This window comes from Hemiscyllium ocellatum, chromosome 38 (assembly GCF_020745735.1).
Source record: "Hemiscyllium ocellatum isolate sHemOce1 chromosome 38, sHemOce1.pat.X.cur, whole genome shotgun sequence".
In the NCBI taxonomy this organism is placed as follows: domain Eukaryota; kingdom Metazoa; phylum Chordata; class Chondrichthyes; order Orectolobiformes; family Hemiscylliidae; genus Hemiscyllium; species Hemiscyllium ocellatum.
Window position 1 is genome coordinate 21,751,253 of NC_083438.1, and position 18,441 is coordinate 21,769,693.

Below are 18,441 nucleotides of genomic sequence, written 5' to 3' on the forward strand. Positions count from 1 at the left end.
TCACATATGGAGGGGTGATAGATGGAGGACAGATGTACAGGACACTTATTAAAGTGTCACATAACCTGAATCAAAGGGAATCTCTAAATGTGGAGTATCATAGAATCCCTATGGTACTTGGATTTACAGAAGTCAAGGTGCTAGATCAAACTTTATACCCAAAATAATAGTTTATGGTGTGATGGGAGTTACGTATTAGCGTGGATAGAGCGTTGGTTAGCTAACAGGAAACAAAGGAACACAGACGGCTCATTTTTTTGGCAAGATGCGACCAGTACCATAGATCAATGTTGGATCCTCAACTATTTGCAATTTATATAAATTACTTGATAAGTGGACTGAAGGTGCACTTGCTAAATCAGAGGCAAAATATTGCAGATGCTGGAAATCTGAAGCAGACCCAGAGCACTGGAGAAACTCATCAGGTCTGGCAGTGTCTGTGTAGAGAGAAACAGAGTCTGGTGCGACCCTTCTTTGGAGCTGTTTTTCCCTCGATCCACAGCTGCAGCCAAACCTGCTGAGTTTCTCCAGTGTCCTCCATGTGAGTTGCTGGCTGAATTAGCAGATGAGTTGGAAAGGCAATTGTGAATAGGGGTCTGCAAAGGAAGACGTAAAAATGAGTGAATGGTACGGTGTAGGCAAAGTATGAACTTGGCCACTGTGGAGCAAGAATACAATAAAGCAGCATAGTCTTGAAATGGAGTAGGATTGTAGAACCCTGAGAAATAGCAGGGACTGGGCGTTCTGGTACATGGTTGACAAAACGTTCATGTGCAGATGCAGCAAGTGGTTAGAAAGGCCAATGAATTGTTTATTGTGAGAGGAGTGCTATGTAGAAGGAGGAATGTTTCCAGTTCGATGGGGCATGGCTGAGACCCTGTCTGGGGTCCTTGTACAGGTTTCGACTTGTCATTTAAGAAAAGATATAATTGCATTAGAAGCAATTAGAGCCGTAGAGATGTACAGCTCGGATACAGACCCTTCGGTCCAACTCGTCCATGCTGAACAGATATCCTAAATTAATCTAGTCCCATTTGCCAGCATTTGGTCCATACCCCTCCAAACCCATCCAGATGCCTTTTTAATGCTGTAATTGTACCAGCCTCCACCACCTCCTCTGGCAGCTCGTTCCACACACGTACCACCCTCTGCATGAAAAAGTTGCCCCTCAGGACCCTTTTAACTCTTTCCCCTCTCCGATGCCTCTATGTCTGGACTCCCCCACCCTAGGGAAAAGACAGTGTCTATTTTAGTATCTTCTTGAACTGCTGCAGGGTCAATGTGCTGTAGGTAGACCCACAGTACCACTAGTGATAGAGTTCCAGTGACACTGAAAGAACAGTGTCTGTGCCCCTCATGATTTTATAAACCTCGATAAGGTCACCCCTCAGCCTGTCCAGCTCTGGTTGCTCTGTTATAGGAAGGATATGATTAAGTCGGAGTCAGTTCAGAAAAGATTTTACCAGGATGGGATGGGACTTTTGTCACTGGAGCATAGGAGGTTGAGGGGTGTTCAGGGAAAATCCAAAGGAATCAGAGAATTTCTGGGATCTCTGGCCGAGGAGTGGGGCAAGGTTGGACGAGCTGGGTCTGCGTGCATTTGGTGTTTAGAAACGTGAGAGTTGATCTGAGTGAAACTTGTTGGACCCTGAGGGTAATTGATAGGGTGCGTGACAGAGGGATGCAACCAGAGAGTTGCATTCCCTCCCTCCCCACCCCCATTTCAGTCTACACAGAAGCCCTGCGCACATTTACCTACAAAACTGTGACTCAGCTACAAGAGGAGATTTCCATCCCCCCATCTCTTTCCTTATTAGCACATTCACACACATCAGGCTACCCCACCCCAGTCGCTGTTAGGCGGTGTCCTGGCTCTGCTGTGCATGAGACCGGAAAGAGAGAGAGGGCCGTTTTTTAAAAAATTATTCATTTGTGGGATGTGGGGTCTGTGGCTGCACCCATCATTTATTACCCCAGTCCTAGTTGCCCCTGGAGACGGTGGGGGTGAGCTGCCATCTTGAACCCGCTGCAGTCCACCTGCTGTGGGTTGACCCACAATGTCCTGAGGGGGAGGATTCCAGGATTCTGACTCAGTGACAAGTGTTGGAGCGGCGATATATTTCCAAGTCAGGATGTTGAGGGGAGGGGAGCTTTGAAAATGATGGTGTTCCCATGTATCTGCTGCCCTCGTCCTTCTGGATGGAAGTGGTCATGGGTTTGGAAGGTGCTGTCTGAGGATCTTTGGTGAATTCCTGCAGGGCATCTTGTAGATAATACACACGGCTGCTACTGATCGTCGATGGTGGAGGGAGTGGATGTAGTATTAAAGGATTAGAGAACGTAAGGGGGTTAAGAGCTCAGCGAATGTCATGTGGTTGCTGTCACCCTGCTCCTTACGTGGCCTTCAGTCCAGATGCTGCCTCTCTCTCATCACTGCTACGTTCCTTCAGATCCTGGCTGAGAAAGTGAGAGAGTTTAAGTGAGCCTGGGCAGGCAGTACAGCCGCAGCGAGGAAATGATTACCCGACCTGACCCTGTGGGCAGAGAGAAACGCGCAGGTACACAAATGTCCCGCCAACACACGGGCAGGAGTTCCGTGTAGCCCAGGCTGCTGCCTTCTCTCACTGTGCTCACTGTGCCTCCCTCCCTCCCTCATAAACAGACCTCTCGCCTGCGCTCCCTCATGTACACACTCTCTCGTGTTGTCTCGTTCCCTCTTAAACAAGTTAGACAACTCTGAGCAGAATGTTATGAATGAACATGCCCAGGTGTCACCACAATACCGAAGCAGTCAAATCAATGTGAACACAAGCGTGTACCAGTGCAGAACAGTCCCAACTTTATTAGGAAAAAGTTACGAGAACCTTTGGTATGAAACATACTCTCTATTTGGCCCCTTAACACTTGCAATACTTCCCAAGTCTCTTAATAAATTTATACAGTCTCTCTCTCTCTCTTCCTCTCCCTCTGTCTCTGCAAAGCTGCTTTCCACCACCACCCTCTTTCTCTCTCTGTCTCTCTCTCTGTCTCTCTCTCTGTCTCTCTCTCTCTGTCTCTCTGTCTCTCTTTCTCTATTTCTCCACCTCTCCCTCTGCGAAGCTGCTCTCTTCCTCTCCCCCCCCTTTCTCTGCAAAGCTGCTTTCCACCCCCTCCCTCTCTCTCTCTGTTTTTCTTTCTCTCTCTTTCTGTCTGTCCCTCTGTCTCTCTTTCTCTTTCTCTCTCTGTCTCTCCCTCTGCGAAGCTGCTCTCTTCCTCTCCCTGCCCCACTTACTCTCTTTTCCTGGAGCTCTATATTCTGCCCAGTAAAGGAGACACAGTCAGTAGTTTCAATATTGTCAGTCACTTGGATGGCGTAGTACTGCTTGATGTTTTATGAAGCAGGATACAGTGCCTTTCTATCAGTCCCTTCTTTGTTTAGTGGATAAATTGTTGGGAATATATCTATCCAGGATAACTGTTGCCTTTTACATTATGCTGAAGTCATTAACACCTGGCTTCCATGTTTCCAGTGTGTCTGGTATGTGAGTTTTGTGATGTTGCTTGGCCAGTGTACCCAGCATTCCTTTCTGTTTGGCCAAGTTAGCCATCTACTTGTGTGTTAGCATCCAGGAGGCTGCTACACCCTCATTCACTCTCATGTGCGCACAAGCACTTACTGTCGCCTTCATTGATGCACTCCTCGCAGACGTACACCAAACAGATATACACATGTTCTCATACCTCCCCTTGTACTCACTCATCCCCGCTCCCGTGCACTCCTCTCTCAGTTACACTCCTCGTGCATACAAACAAATGCACAGTCTCTCCTCCTCGTGGGGTGCCTTCTATACATACAGGCACACCGCAAGAATACATTCCTCATTCACGCTTTTTAAGTTAATTCCTGGAATCTAGGAATTGTTCGCCAGGGCAGCGTTTATCATCCATCCGTCACTGCCCTCGAAGGTGGTTATGAGGTTCCTTCTTGAACTGCTCCAGGGTCGATGTGCTGTAGGTAGACCCACAGTACCACTAGCGGTAGAGTCCCAGCGACACTGAAAGAACAAGGGATATACGTCCAAGTCAGGATGGTGAGTGGCTCGGAGGGGAACTTGCAGGGGACGGTGTTCCCATGTAGCTGCTGCCCTCATCCTTCCAGCTGGAAGTGGTGGTGGGTTTGGAAGGTGCTGTCTGAGGAGTGTTGGTGAAGTTCAGCAGTGTATCTTGTAGTTGGCTGCTCCGACTGAGCGTCGGTGACGAAGGGGCTGTTTGACTGGCTGGTTCGGTTCAGTTTCCAATCAGTGGTAACCACCAGGATATCATTTGGTGTCACAACTTCATCACCTCATGCAGGTTCCTCATATTAACACGCAAGGCAGCTGCTTACTTACACACGTGCTCACAGAGTCCTCATTCACATACACCACATAAATGCACACATGGCTTAATCCTCATCCACACGCACCACAGCCTCATGTTCTCACACACCACAGGCACGTACGTGCATGCAACACACGCTCACAGCTCTCATTCGCATATACTACAGACACGTACATACATGTGCAATCCTCATAACATGCACGCCCCCCCCCCCCCCCCACACACACACACACACACACACACTCTCACGGACGCACACACACACACTCTCACGGACACACATGCAACCCCACAGAGAGACACACACGGACATGCACACACATGAACACATGGACACACACTCACGCAGACACACACACACACACTTTCTCATGGACGCACGCACACACAGACACACACACTCTCACAAACCCACGCAGACAAACAGTCCTACTTCCTGCCCATTCCTTGTGAATATACTCTCTACCTTTGAAAATGCACACACATCCCAACACAAGCCTACCCCTTCCCAACATTCTCAACAACTCCCACCGTTTGGTTTCAGTCCCAAAGCGAGAAGCATGTTTCTTGTAGTTTCCTTCTCTGATTTATGTATTATTCGCCCTGCCCACAGCTCAGTGTTAATGCTGTAAACAATGGCCTCACTGTCAGAGAAGCTCTTTGTCAAGTGGTCCTTTCAGGACAGGCACCGGCAGCTCGCGATCAGTGGCTGCTTGTGCTTGGTACAGGCTGTTTGCAGTGTGAGTGAATCCCAGCTCACAGCCTCCGCTCTCTTCACAAACCCAGCAGTGCACACTGAGCCTGACCATAGCTATCCCCCATGTGCTTCCCGGTATTTACTGAAAACCAATCAAAATCATTAACTCTGACTGTAAGATGAGATAAGGGTGGCACGGGGGCTCAGTGGTTACCATTGCTGCCTCACAGCGCCAGGGACCTGGGTTTGAATCCAGCCTCGAGGTGACTGTCTGTGTGGAGTTTGCACATTCCCCCCTGTGTCTGCGTGGGTTTCCTCCCTCAGTCCAAATATGTCCAGGTTAGGGTGGATTGGCCATGCTAAATTGTCCCATAGCGCCCAGGGATGTGCAGGTTAGGGTGGATTGGCCATGCTAAATTGTCCCATAGCGCCCAGGGATGTGCAGGTTAGGGTGGATTGGCCATGCTAAATTGTCCCATAGAGCCCAGGGATGTGTAGGTTAGGGTGGATTGGCCATGCTAAATTGTCCCATAGAGCCCAGGGATGTGCAGGTTAGGGTGGATTGGCCATGCTAAATTTTCCTATAGTGTCCAGGGATGTACAGGTTAGGGTGGATTGGCCATGCTAAATTGCCCCAAAATGGCCAGGGATGTTCAGTTTAGGGTGGATTGGCCATGCTAAATTGTCCCATAGTGCCCAGGGATGTGCAGGTTAGGGTGGATTGGCCATGCTAAATTGTCCCATAATGCCCAGGGATGTGTAGGTTAGGGTGGATTGGCCGTGCTAAATTGTCCCATAGTGCCTCCTTACTGGGCTCAGATAGCATTGCGGAATGCTGCTGCTCCTTCCTGTGCCTCTCACTACGTTTTCTCCTCAGTGTTGTCTAGCTGCAGCAGTGAGTGGGAAGAGGTGGGTGTGCCCTGTGTTGGCTTGGTGCTGCACATCACACATGCCCACCGTAACCCTTCTTCAGAGTTGACTGAACTGGGTCATCGGAGTCGAAACGTCAACTCTGCTTCCTCTCTTCACATATGCTGCCGGACCTGCTGAGTTTCTCCAGCAACTTCTGTTTTGATTTGCAAAAACTTTCCCGCCCGTCGTCTCAAATTGCCTGATAGGATCTTTTACGTGGACCTGTCCGGGCGTGATGGGGGCCTTGTAAAGTAAAGTAGTTAGTCTTAACTTCTGCACTCAGTACGTGGAGTGGGCTCGAACCTGGAAGCACGTGGGTCAGGGGGTGAGAGTGTGGCTAACTATTTACCCGAGTAACTCCTGGGGATAAATGTCAGGAAGGGGATTTCGTATGTATTCCTGAGAAGGTGGAGGATTAAGGGTTGGGTATTGTTTAGAAGTGTTCCACCTGTGAAGGAAATCAGGCAGTTAAAGAGTAACGGTATCCCATAGACGGGGGTGTCACGGTCCAAAGGTTAGAATTAGAGCTGTCAATTCTGTATGCAATGAGATCTTGGAATTTTGTTTTGAAAGCTGCAATTAATGCTGGACCAGTGGTTAATTTTAAATCCAAGATTGGATTGGTGTCATCCGAAGATGTTGAAGGGCATGGGTGTGATGATACCATGGCTTTAAGTGGTGTATTTTGTCCTGGGTGTTTGTTTTTGAGGAGAAGTTTTAGGTGACGAACAGTCTATTGAAAACCAGTAACTTGTGAGGCCTTCAGTTTTTAATAAAGTTGGAACAATAGAAGCAGCCTGAATGGGTGGTGTCTGGCTCCCACAGAACCGGGATTTTTATTTTCGGTTTTAGTTTCTCAGTAGCCGTTGCTGGGATCTCGAAGCTGGATGTGAGCTGGGGGTCTCTTCCTGTGAGGCAATCTATTTTCCTGAATTTGCCTTTGCCGGGGTCTGTTTTTGGACTGTTGCTGTTGAGTTGGTAAATAGTCTATTATTCTGTTAAGCTTGCCAATAGAGTCGTTATTCCAATTTCTCCTTCTGTTTGTATTTTAGCTGGAGGATAAGAATAAAGTGTGTTTTGCTTCAAATCTGGTGGCTTGACCAATCAGATTGCACCCAGAATGCAACACCTTGCTCTTGCCTTAAAAACAGGAAGAGGTTAGAGTTAGGTTACCTTCTTAATATATTTTGAGGGTTTGGTCCAGTCTATCCCAATGGGGACAGGCAACTGTATAGAATTAGCTTACAGCTCAACTATTGAGTGGAGGGGAAACAAATTCACTCCATTTCTATTTCCCAACATTACTTGTGACCTTTCTCTGTCCCTTGCAGTTCACCCCCGCAATCCGACCTTTCTTGCAAACTATCTCCATCGGACTGGTATCGTTTGGGGAGAACTACAGGAAACATGACACTGGCTTGGGTAAGGAGCACTGGCTAGCGCACGAGTGTGTTCACCCGTGCGTACGTGCGTGTCTGTCCACTGAACAAGTCTGTCCGTTTGCTGGGCGCTCAGCCTTTATTGCATTTTGTGTCGGCGTTCAGCTGAGTGAGTTTTTGGTGCTTGTTAAAGAGAGAGGCTCAAATATTCAGATTGTTGCTGATCACCCAAAGCCTACCAAAGTTAGTCAGCCCTGAATTTCCGAACGCACTCAATAACTTTGGACTGATTCAGAGCTCTCGGATCTGATCTAGAACTCTCCTGTAAACTTTACTGTGTATCTAACCCCGTGCTGTCCCTGTCCTGGGGTTGGGGGACAGTGTAGAGGGAGCTTTACTCTGTATCTGACCCCGTGCTGGCCCTGTCCTGGGAATGTTAGATGGGGAGACAGTGTAGAGGGAGCTTTACTCTGTATCTAACCCCGTACTGTCCCTGTCCTGGGATTGGGGGACAGTGTAGAGGGAGCTTTACTCTGTATCTAACCCCATGCTGTCCCTGTCCTGGGAGTGTTGGATGGGGAGACAGTGTAGAGGGAGCTTTACTCTGTATCTAACCCCATGCTGTCCCTGTCCTGGGAGTGTTTGATGGAGGGACAGTGTAGAGGGAGCTTTACTTTCCATTTACTCAAAGAGTAGAGAAAGCTTAACCCTGACTTGGAAAGCCGTTCCGTTTAACACAACCCAAAATTCTCAGGATGGATTTGAATTAAGATGGTGAGGGAGATTCAATGGTGTGTGCACAGTAACTTTGAAATGTTTTGTCTCTGTTTTAACTTAATGCCTTCATTAGTGGAAGTCAGTAGCTTACCTCAGTACGGTGAGTGCCTTTCTCTTTCTCTGTGAGGATGTTCACTAGCTTGTAAAACCTTCTACACTCTGTGAGGACACGGGTGCGAATCCGGGTCGTCTGAGGGTCTCGAAGGTCAGGGTGGGCGGGGGGGGAATGTGGGGAGGGAGTTGGGTGTGGTGTTTGGGCTGTGTGAGAGTCTGAGGGTACCTGTCTTGGGGGCGAGCCTAAGTAGGGGGCTTCCTCCGCTGTTTAGAATTAGATTTGTGTAATCCTGTGACAGTGAGTGCAGTGAATCGGGGACAAAGTCACCATTCACCAGCACCGTCTTGGTAACAGAACCATAATCTTGGGGGAAAAAAAACAATCGTCTTAAACCATAGTAACAGCAGAAATAAAATAAAAACAGCCCAGAGGAAAGAATGAAAGAAAGAGAGCGTGGTTGGCGTGGAGTCTGGGACAGCCTTGCGAGTCTCAGATCGATTGTCGGTAGGAGTGGTGACCTTGCGCCCGCCCCGATCGCTGGGAAGCTGCCGCCATTTTGTGTACGGCCCACTCCTGCCGATCGCCAAGAGGTGCTCTGGGAAAGGCCGTGTTGCTCTGCTCTCGACGCCTTGCCGATACCGCCTCACAAGTCTTGAAAGGAAAGGAAAGGCAAAGAGAAAAGACAGCAACGGTTAAAAGAAAGAAGACGAAAGAAAGAAAACCGACAGGAGCAGAAGAGCTTCAGTCTCCGCCGCATTGGGGCAGTGGGTGGATTTCGGGGGCTGCCAACCCCCATTAGAGATCCTTTGGCCTTGGGAGGGCAGCACACGCGAAGGTGTCTCTGACCCCCAAAATGTCCTCTGAAGGGGCACCCACCTCACGTGAACTTTGCCAGACCTGTTCCATCTGGCACAGGCCCTCCCCTCCCCCCACTTGCCCCAGAAGGCTGGCTCCTGTTGCTTGGAGCTCACTGACTGAAGCTGCCCCGGTATTGGGACATGACCAGGAGAGTACCCTCCTCCTCCTGTGTACCCCGCTCCAGTCCTCTGCTGGGCAGCGAGTCTGCCAACCTGATCCACGGTGGCATCCAGGTCCCAGTGGCCTAGTTACAGGAGGTAAAGTGCAGGTAGATGCGAGATTATCCACTTTGGTTGCAAAAGCAAAGAGGTGGATTATGATCCGAATGACAAAAGACGATATATCGGGAAAGGGGCAGGTGCAACATTACCTGGGTGCCATCGTACCCCGGTCGCTGAAGGGAAACATTGCAGGGACAGCAGGGGGTGAGGAAGGTGAAAGGTAGAGTGGCCTTCATAGTGAGAGGTTTGGAGGACAGGAGCTGGGAGGTCTTGCTGCAGTTATACAGGGGGCCTTGGTGAGACCACACTCTGGAGTAGCGGGTGGACAGTTCTGGTTTCCTTCTCTGAGGAGGAATATCCTGGTGATGGGGGGGGAGGTGGGGGCAGTGTAATACAGGTTTCTCAGTCTGACTCCCGGGATGGCAGGACTGACGGATGAAGAGAGACTGAATCGGTGCGGACCACATTCAGTGCAGTTTGGAGGAAATGGAGGGAGGGATCTGACCGAAACCTGTGAAATTCTAACCGGACCAGGCAGGGGGAGAGGATGTTCCTGACGACGAGGGAGTTCAGATCCGGGGTGGGGAGGGGAGGGGGGGGGGTCACAGGCGAAGGAAACGGGATCAGCCACTCAGGACTGAGATGGGGAGATTCACCCAGAGATTGGGGAAGACTGTGGAACTCTCTGCCACGGGGAGAGCGATCGAGGCCGAAACACTGGAATGTTTTCAAGAAGGAATGGGATAGAGTTCCTCGGACTGAAGGGATCAACAGGGAGAAGGTGGGAACAGGGGACTGAGTCGGGTGGTCAGCCATGATCATATTGGATAGTAGAACAGGCAGGAAGGGCTGAACGTGAATAGAGAGGATGGCACTAGGAAAGCACAGCAGGTCAGGCAGCATCCCAGGTGCAGGAGAGTTGACGTTTCAGGAATAAGACCTTCATCAGGAATGAGGCTTGTGGGTCAAGGGAGCTGAGAAGACCCAGAAGCCACATTCCTGATGATGAACTCATTCCCGAAACGTCAACTCTCCTGCCCCTCGGATGCTGCCTGACCTGCTGTGCTTTCCCAACGCCCCTCTCTTCAACTCTGATCTCCAGCATCTGCAGTCCTCACTTTCTCCTCAAAGAGCTGAACAGCCTCCTCCCAATCCTATTTCCTACATTTCTATGTTAATTTCTACAGATCAATAAGTCGCTGTTCCTCCCATTCCCATTGTCGAGCCCACTCGCCATGTAAGACTGGGAATATGCTGCCCGCTCTGGGCCAGCACACAGATGGGCAGTCAGAATTATTTCAGCTCATCTCCCAATCCCTTTGAGGACTCAGCGCCATTCTGCGAATCCTTCTCACCCTCCTACCCTCTGCATCTTCACCTCAATCTCTTCAATAGCCTTCACCCAGTCTGTCTCTTCATTCTGCCTTTCCCGACAGTATCCATCAACTCCTCCCTTTCCTTGCTCAACTCACCACCACCCTCTGAAGACCATGATGTGGAGGTGCCAGTGTTGGACTGGGGTGGACAAAGTTAGAAATCACACAACACCAGGTTTATTTGGAAGTACAAGCCTTCGGAGCACTGTTCCTTCGTCAGGTCACTAGTGGGGCAGGATCATAGGACACAGAATTTATAGTAAAAGATCACAGTGTCATACACTGGTTAGCAAGGTTAGATCTCATGGAATACAAGGAGAACTAGCCATTTGGATACAGGACTGGCTCAAAGGTAGAAGACAGAGGGTGGTGGTGGAGGGTTGTTTTTCAGACTGGAGGCCTGTGACCAGTGGAGTGCCACAAGGATCAGTGTCATTTACAGAAATGATTTGGATGTGAGCATAAGAGGTACAGTTAGTCAGTTTGCAGATGACACCAAAATTGGAGGTGTAGTGGACAGCGAAGAGGGTTACCTCAGATTACAACAGGATCTGGACCAGATGGGCCAATGGGCTGAGAAGTGGCAGATGGAGTTTAATTCAGATAAATGTGAGGTGCTGCGTTTTGGGAAAGCAAATCTTAGCAAGACTTATACACTTAATGGGAGTGTTGCTGAACAAAGAGACCTTGGAGTGCAGGTTCATAGCTCCTTGAAAGTGGAGTTGCAGGTAGATAGGATAATGAAGAAGGCATTTGGTATGCTTTCTTTATTGGTCAGAGTATTGAGTACAAGAGTTGGGAGGTTATGCTGTGGCTGTACAGGACATTGGTTAGGCCACTGTTGGAATATTGCGTGCAGTTCTGGTCTCCTTCCTATCGGAAAGATGTTGTGAAACTTGAAAGGGTTCAGAAAAGATTTGAAAGGATGTTGCCAGGGTTGGAGGGTTTGAGCTACAGGGAGAGGCTGAACAGGCTGGGGCTGTTTTCCCGGGAGCGTCGGAGGCTGAGGGGTGAGGGGAACGGATTTCCCCCTGGGGTGGGGGAGTCCAGAACCAGATGGCATAGGTTTAGGGTGAGAGGGGAAAGATATAAAAGAGACCTAAGGGGCACCTTTTTTATACAGAGGGTGGTACGTGTAGAATGAGTTGCCAGAGGATGTGATGGAGGCTGGTACAACTACAGCATTTAAAAGACATCTGGATGGGCATATGAATAGGAAGGGTTTGGAGGGATATGGGCCGGGTGCTGGCAGGTGGGACTTGATTGGGGTGGGATATCTGGTCGGCATGGACGGGTTGGGCTGAAGGGTCTGTTTCCGTGCTGTGTATATCTATGATTCAATGGATGCAGGTTTCAATTCATTAACATGTACATCCCAGAACTTCTTTCAAGTCACATTCCCAAGATAACTTGAAGTTTTGTCAGGAGATGGAAAGGTGACATCTCCACTCAGACAGGTGTGAGGTTAGAGTCTGTCCGGTTCCCAACCTGGAGACCAGTTGGGGAATGAGCGACCAATGCCAGCCCAGTTTGGGATACCTACAGACCACAGTCAACTGGTTTCTCTCTCTTGACCTCCTTCGCCCATGGAGTGACATTTTGAATTTTCTCAATCCAATGGCATCATTCCTCAGCAGAGTCGAGAGTTTTGGAAAACTCACATCCGAACTTCCTGCAGTTTGGACATCAACTCCTCAACACTCTGGGGTGTAAGCCATCACATCCTGGACAGCTGTCTGTCTTCAGTCCCACGATTTTCTTCCATGGCCGTTCTTTTTCTCCAAACATACTAAATTCCTCTACTTACTTTAGTTTGATTTCTTTGTCCTGTTGTGTTCATGAAACCGATCTTGAGCCCTCGTATAACATTGACAGAAACTCAGAACGCTGCTGGTGCTGAGCTCTGAAATAAAAGCTGACTGCCCTGGAGAAAGTCAGCAGTCCCAGAAGCATCTGTGCAGAGAGAGAACCGGAGGCCGAATCGACTCTCCCTTGGAGATCCTCACGTGGAAAGTCTCTGCCTTCCTTTCCATTATCACCTGTGACTGTGTAAGGTAGAGGGGGCGGCACTAATCAAGGCTAACACCTCTCTCCTCACCCTCCTACCTCTGCCGCTCGGTTTGCTGGTCTTTGTGAGATTTCATCTGGTGTCTTTGAGTCCCTTTGTCACTTCATATCGTTGTTTCAGTCTGCTGGTCTCTCGTTTTGCCTCTTGGTGTTTTACCCAGGCTCCTGTAGTGACAACTATCGCTTTACTTTAAGTAGCGTTTCTTCTGTTTTTCCTCTCCGTTGCTTCTGTGTTAAAACTTTTGAATCGCTCCTGCCCTACGGTCACCTGATAACCATCCATCCATATTCACTGCAGCGTTTGCCTTCCGTCTCACCGCCTCCCCCTAAAACTCGGTTATGTTTGCACCCGTTGTCATTTGTCATTTCCCATGAAATCCGCTCCCCCTCTGTGTTCCAAGGCACAATGCAGCAGACAACGGCCTGGAACGCACACTGGAAATTCACTGCCTTCCTTTCCAGCATGATCTCCCCCTGGTCTGTGGCTGAAGCCTTCTGTTGTGTTTGCACAGGAATTAGGGAGCAGGCAGTTCAGCCCTTCTAGCCCGCTCCGCCATTTAACGGTGTCCACGATCTCAGCTCCACTCTCCTGCCTGCTCCCCATCGCCCTTTATCCCTAGAAACAGACCTGTTCCTTTCTTGTTGGGTGATTCTGCAGATTCGCAACTCTCTGAGAGAAGGAGTTTCTCCTTGCCTCAGTTTTGAACCTAACTCCATTATCTGTGACCTCTTGTTCAAGACTAGCCCCCCAAAGAGACATCCGTTCAACACCCACCTCATCAACCCCCTTTGGCATTTGAAATACCTCAGTCAGGTCCCCCCTCACTCGAGAATAGAATGGAACAGATTCCCTAAAGTGTGGAAACAGGCTCTTCAGCCTCACAAGTCCACACTGACCCTCCGAAGAGTAACCCGCCCAGACCCATTCCCCGAATAATCTAGATTTACCCCCGACTGATTGACCTAACCCTGGACACTATGGGACAATTTAGCACAGTCCATCCACCCGAACCTGCACATCCCTGGGCACTATGGGACAATTTAGCGTGGCCAATCCACCCTAATCTACACATCCCTGGGCACTATGGGACAATTTAGCACGGCCAATCCACCCTAACCTGCACATCCCTGGGCACTATGGGACAATTTAGCATGGCCAATCCACCCTAACCTGCACATCCCTGGGCACTATGGGACAATTTAGCATGGCCAATCCACCCCAACCTGCACATCTTTGGACTGTGGGAAGAAACCGGAGCACCCAAAGAAAACCCACGCAGACACGGGGAGAATGTGCAAACTCCACACAGATGGTCGCCCAAGGGTGGGATTGAACCCAGGTCCCTGGCGCTGGGAGGCGGCATCGCACTGAGCCACCAGGTCACCCCCAAACTCCAGCGGGTACAAACCCAAGTTCTGCAACTGCTCCTTGGACCCCAGCCCTTTCATCCCTGGGATCAATTTGGTGTACCTCCTCTGAAGCACCTCCAGTGCCACCACATCCTTCCTCAAGGAAGGAGACCAGAACTGGGCACAATGCTCTAGGTGTGGTCTCGCCAGCGCCTTATATCATTGTAACAACATTTCTTCATTTTTATAATCCAGTCCTTTTGTAATAAACACCAGAAGTGTGTTTGCAGACATCACGGGCAAGTGTAATGACTTTACCACAACCACCCGACCCTGCACGACTCCCATCAGAGTCTGGCGCCCAACGCTGTCCCTTAACCCTGCAGCTACTCTTCCGACTGCACACAACCTCTGAGGTGGTCAGCCCCTGTGGGGAACGGTGGGGAGCAGTGTGCCCTTGAAGGGGTGGGGGGTGGTGGGGGCAAAATTGCTCAAGTGGGCGCATTGGCAGAGGTGCACTCTGCAGGGCTGAGAGGAAGATGTGACCTCACATGACACCTCTCCGAAATTTCCTGTTTTCTTTATTCATTCACAGGGTGAGGACGCTGCTGGCCACCCCTGCATTTATGACCCGTCCCTAATTGCCCTCTGGGCAGTCTGTCACCTTGCTGTGGGTCACATGTAGGCCCAGACCAAGTAAGGAGGGTAGTTTCCTTCCCTTAAGGGCATTCGTGCACCCAGTGGGTTTTTTCCTGAACAATTTTCAGTCATTGTTAAAGCTCCTAATACTAGACGTGTATTGAATTTAAATTTCTGTCGTGATCGGGTTCGAACCGTGGATCCCCAGAACGTAACCGGGCTCTCTGCATTGACGATCCAGCGATAATACCATGAGTCCATCACCTCTCTTGTACCAGCAGTAACCCTGCTGCGCTCTGGGCTGACCCACGCAGTGCAGGGAAGGGGCTTGGGGGAGGTGGACAGTGCTGCTGTAGGGGCCCCTAAGGTCAGTGAGACAAAGGATGGGGGGGAAGGGGGAGTTGGGGGCGCTGATCATTGTCTGGGAACAGGAGCAGTGCAGATGGCCACCTCTCGCTGCCTTGCTGAGCCTGACAGAGCAGTGATAAGAGTGAGACGGGGGGGTATGAACCTGTTTCCCTTGGCACAGAGTGTCCGGGGCTCATGGATTCAGGGGAAGCTGTGGACGGACTTCGAGGGGACACAAGGATAAGGTTCCATTTTCACGCTGAGGATGACGGGTGCCTGGGATTCACTGCCTGCGCTAAGTGCTGGAGGCACTTGGTTTACAAGGACCCAGGGTTTTAATGCACCGCCAGCGTGGAGATTAGAAAGGGCGCCTGGGGCCGGCACGGAGGAGATGGGCCGAGCGACCCCAGTACGTCCACGTTGTATCATTTCTGCAGTCCTGCGCCCACTCTCCTGGGTTTGGATGGTGGGGGTAGGGAACAAGGTTGTGCGGGAGAAGGGACGAAGGCGTTCAGGCTGGGGGAGGAGACGGGGAGGGGGTTTGCGGATCAGTGACGTGCCGCTCCCTGCTCTCGCCGATGCTGACGGATTGATTTCCTTTCCCCCACTTCAGGCGTGGCTGCCACCTCCATCTTCACCAGTGGCAAATACGCCATTGACCCCGAGCTACGCGGCTCCGAGTTCGAGCGACTCACTCAGAACCTGGACGTGCATTTCTGGAAGAGCTTCTGGAACATCACTGAGACCGAGCTGCTGGCGGTAAGGAGGAGCAGAGATTTCCCTCACTACCCCGTCTCCTCCCCACTCCAGGGGAGGGGCAGGGGCAGGTCAGAACAAGGGCCCCCTCCAGCCCTCGGGTGGGGGGGAGGTGGCAGGGGTGTCATAAAAGGACAACTAGAAGGGCAGAACGCACACACTGCAAGCCCCTCGGATTGGCACCACTTCCCCGTTATCCCTCCACAGCCCAGGCTCAGTGTGTACCGTCTGTAAGGCATGCTGCTGAAACTCAACGAGGGTGCTCGGAACACAGAGGCGGTGACAGCCTCTCCTAGTACCGTCGCCCAGCTGGTAATCCAGGGACCCTGGTAATGCTCCGAGATTCTCGCCACAGCAGATGGTGGAATTTTAATACGCTGCCTCCCAGCGCCAGGGACCCGGGTCCGATTCCAGCCTTGGGGTGACTGTGTGTGGAGTTTGCACATTCTCCCCGTGTCTGTGTGGGTTTCCTCTGGGTGCTCTGGTTTCCTCCCACAGTCCAAACATGTGCAGGTTAGGGTGAATTGGCCATGCAGAATTGTCCCATAGTGCCCAGGGATGTGCAGGTTAGGGTGGATTGGCAATGCTAAATTGTCCCATAGTGCCCAGGGATGTGCAGGTTAGGGTGGATTGGCCGTGCTAAATTGTCCCATAGTGCCCAGGGATGTGCAGGTTAGGGTGGATTGTCCATGCTAAATTGTCCCATAATGTCCAGGGATGTGTAGGTTAGGGTGGATTGACCATGCTAAATTGTCCCATAATGTCCAGGGATGTGTAGGTTAGGGTGGATTGACCATGCTAAATTGTCCCATAATGTCCAGGGATGTGTAGGTTAGGGTGGATTGACCATGCTAAATTGTCCCATAGTGTCCAGGGATGTGCAGGTTAGGGTGAATTGGCCATGCTGAATTGTCCCATAATGTCCAGGGATGTGTAGGTTAGGGTGGATTGACCATGCTAAATTGTCCCATAGTGTCCAGGGATGTGCAGGTTAGGGTGAATTGGCCATGCTGAATTGTCCCATTGTGTCCAGGAATGTGTAGGTTAGGGTGGATTGTCCATGCTATATTCTCCCATAGTGTCCAGGGATGTGCAGGTTAGGGTGGATTGGCCATGCCAAATTGACCCAGAGTGCCCAGGGATGTGCAGGTTAGGGTGGATTATCCATGCTAAATTGTCCCATAGTGTCCAGGGATGTGCAGGTTAGGGTGGATTGGCTGTGCTAAATTGTCCCATAGTGTCCTGGGATGTGCATGTTAAGGTGGATGGGCTGTGCTAAATTGTCCCATAGTGTTCAGGGATGTGGAGGTTAGATGCATTAGTCAGGGGTAAATGTAGAGTAGTAGTCTATGGGGAAATTAGTCTGGGTGGGTTACCCTTCAGAGGGGCAGTGTGTGCTTGTGGGCTGAATGGCCTGTTTCCCCACTGTCGGGATTGTGTCTGTGTTCTGTGATCGGTACAAGCCTGTGGTGAAGTGTCTAACAATGAGCATACAGTTGTTGATAGTTTGCAAAGCCCCTCTGGCTCACTGGCGTGATTTAGGGACGGAAATCTGCTGTCCTCGCGTGATCTGGCCAACATGCCACTCCAGACCCACAGCAACGCGGCCGACTCTTAACTGCCCTTTGGGCAATTAAGGATGGGTGATAAATGCAGGCCTGACTCACGATGTCCTCATCCTGTGAACGAATTTGTTTGACAGAAGACTGCATCTCCCGAACCCATGACCCCTTCCACCTGGTACATAGAACACCATCCAAAGAACGTACAACTTTCCAGTCCAGTACAGACCCTTCGGCCCTCAATGTTATAGAATCATAGAGATGTACAGCACAGAAATAGACCCTTCGGTCCAACCCGTCCATGCCGACCAGATATCCCAACCCAATCTAGTCCCACCTGCCAGCACCCGGCCCATATCCCTCCAAACCCTTCCTGTTCATGTTGCACCGATCTGTGGAACCAATCTGAGGCCTATCTAACCGACACTATTCCATTCTCCTCCATACGTCTATCCAATGACCACTTAAATACCCTTAAAGTTGGTGAGTCTGCTACTACTGCAGGCAGGGCGTTCCATGCCCCTACTACTCTCTGAGTAAAGAAACTACCTCTGACATCTGTCCTGTATCTGTCATCCCTCAATTTAAAGCTGTGTCCCCTCGTGCTACCATCACCATCCGAGGAAAAAGGCTCTCCCTGCCCACCCTACCTAACCCTCTGATTATCTTATATGTTTCTATTAAGTCACCTCTCAATCTTCTTCTCTCTAACAAAAACAGCCTCAAGTCCCTCAGCCTTTCCTCATAAGACCTTCCCTCCATACCAGGCAACGTCCTGGTAAATTGCCTCTGAACCCTTCCACATTCTTCAGCAGCAACCAGAACTGTACACAATGCTGCTGTAAATTCCCCTCCGAATTAAACGCTATAAGGCATTGGCATCACAGAATCCCCCACTGTCACCATCCTGGGTGTTACCGTTGACCAGAAACTCAACTGGACTCACCACATCAACACGGTGGCTACAAGAGCAGGTCAGAGGCTGGGAATCCTGCAGCGAGTAACTCACCTCCCGCCTCCCCAAAGCCTGACCATTATACAAGGCACAAGTCAGGAGTGGGAGGGAATATTCCCCACTTCCCGGG

General features: G+C 50.4%; 1 protein-coding gene across 2 annotated transcripts in view; it reads left to right on the forward strand.

The window, feature by feature from the left end:
• The window catches only part of lipeb (lipase, hormone-sensitive b), a 90,496-nt gene that overhangs the window by 27,124 nt on the left and 44,931 nt on the right, over positions 1–18,441 (forward strand). For both annotated transcript variants that reach the window (XM_060852731.1, XM_060852732.1), the window contains exons 3-4: positions 7,300–7,390; positions 15,652–15,797. In XM_060852731.1, the coding sequence (XP_060708714.1) occupies positions 7,300–7,390; positions 15,652–15,797 (237 nt within the window). The remainder of the gene's footprint in view (positions 1–7,299; positions 7,391–15,651; positions 15,798–18,441) is intronic.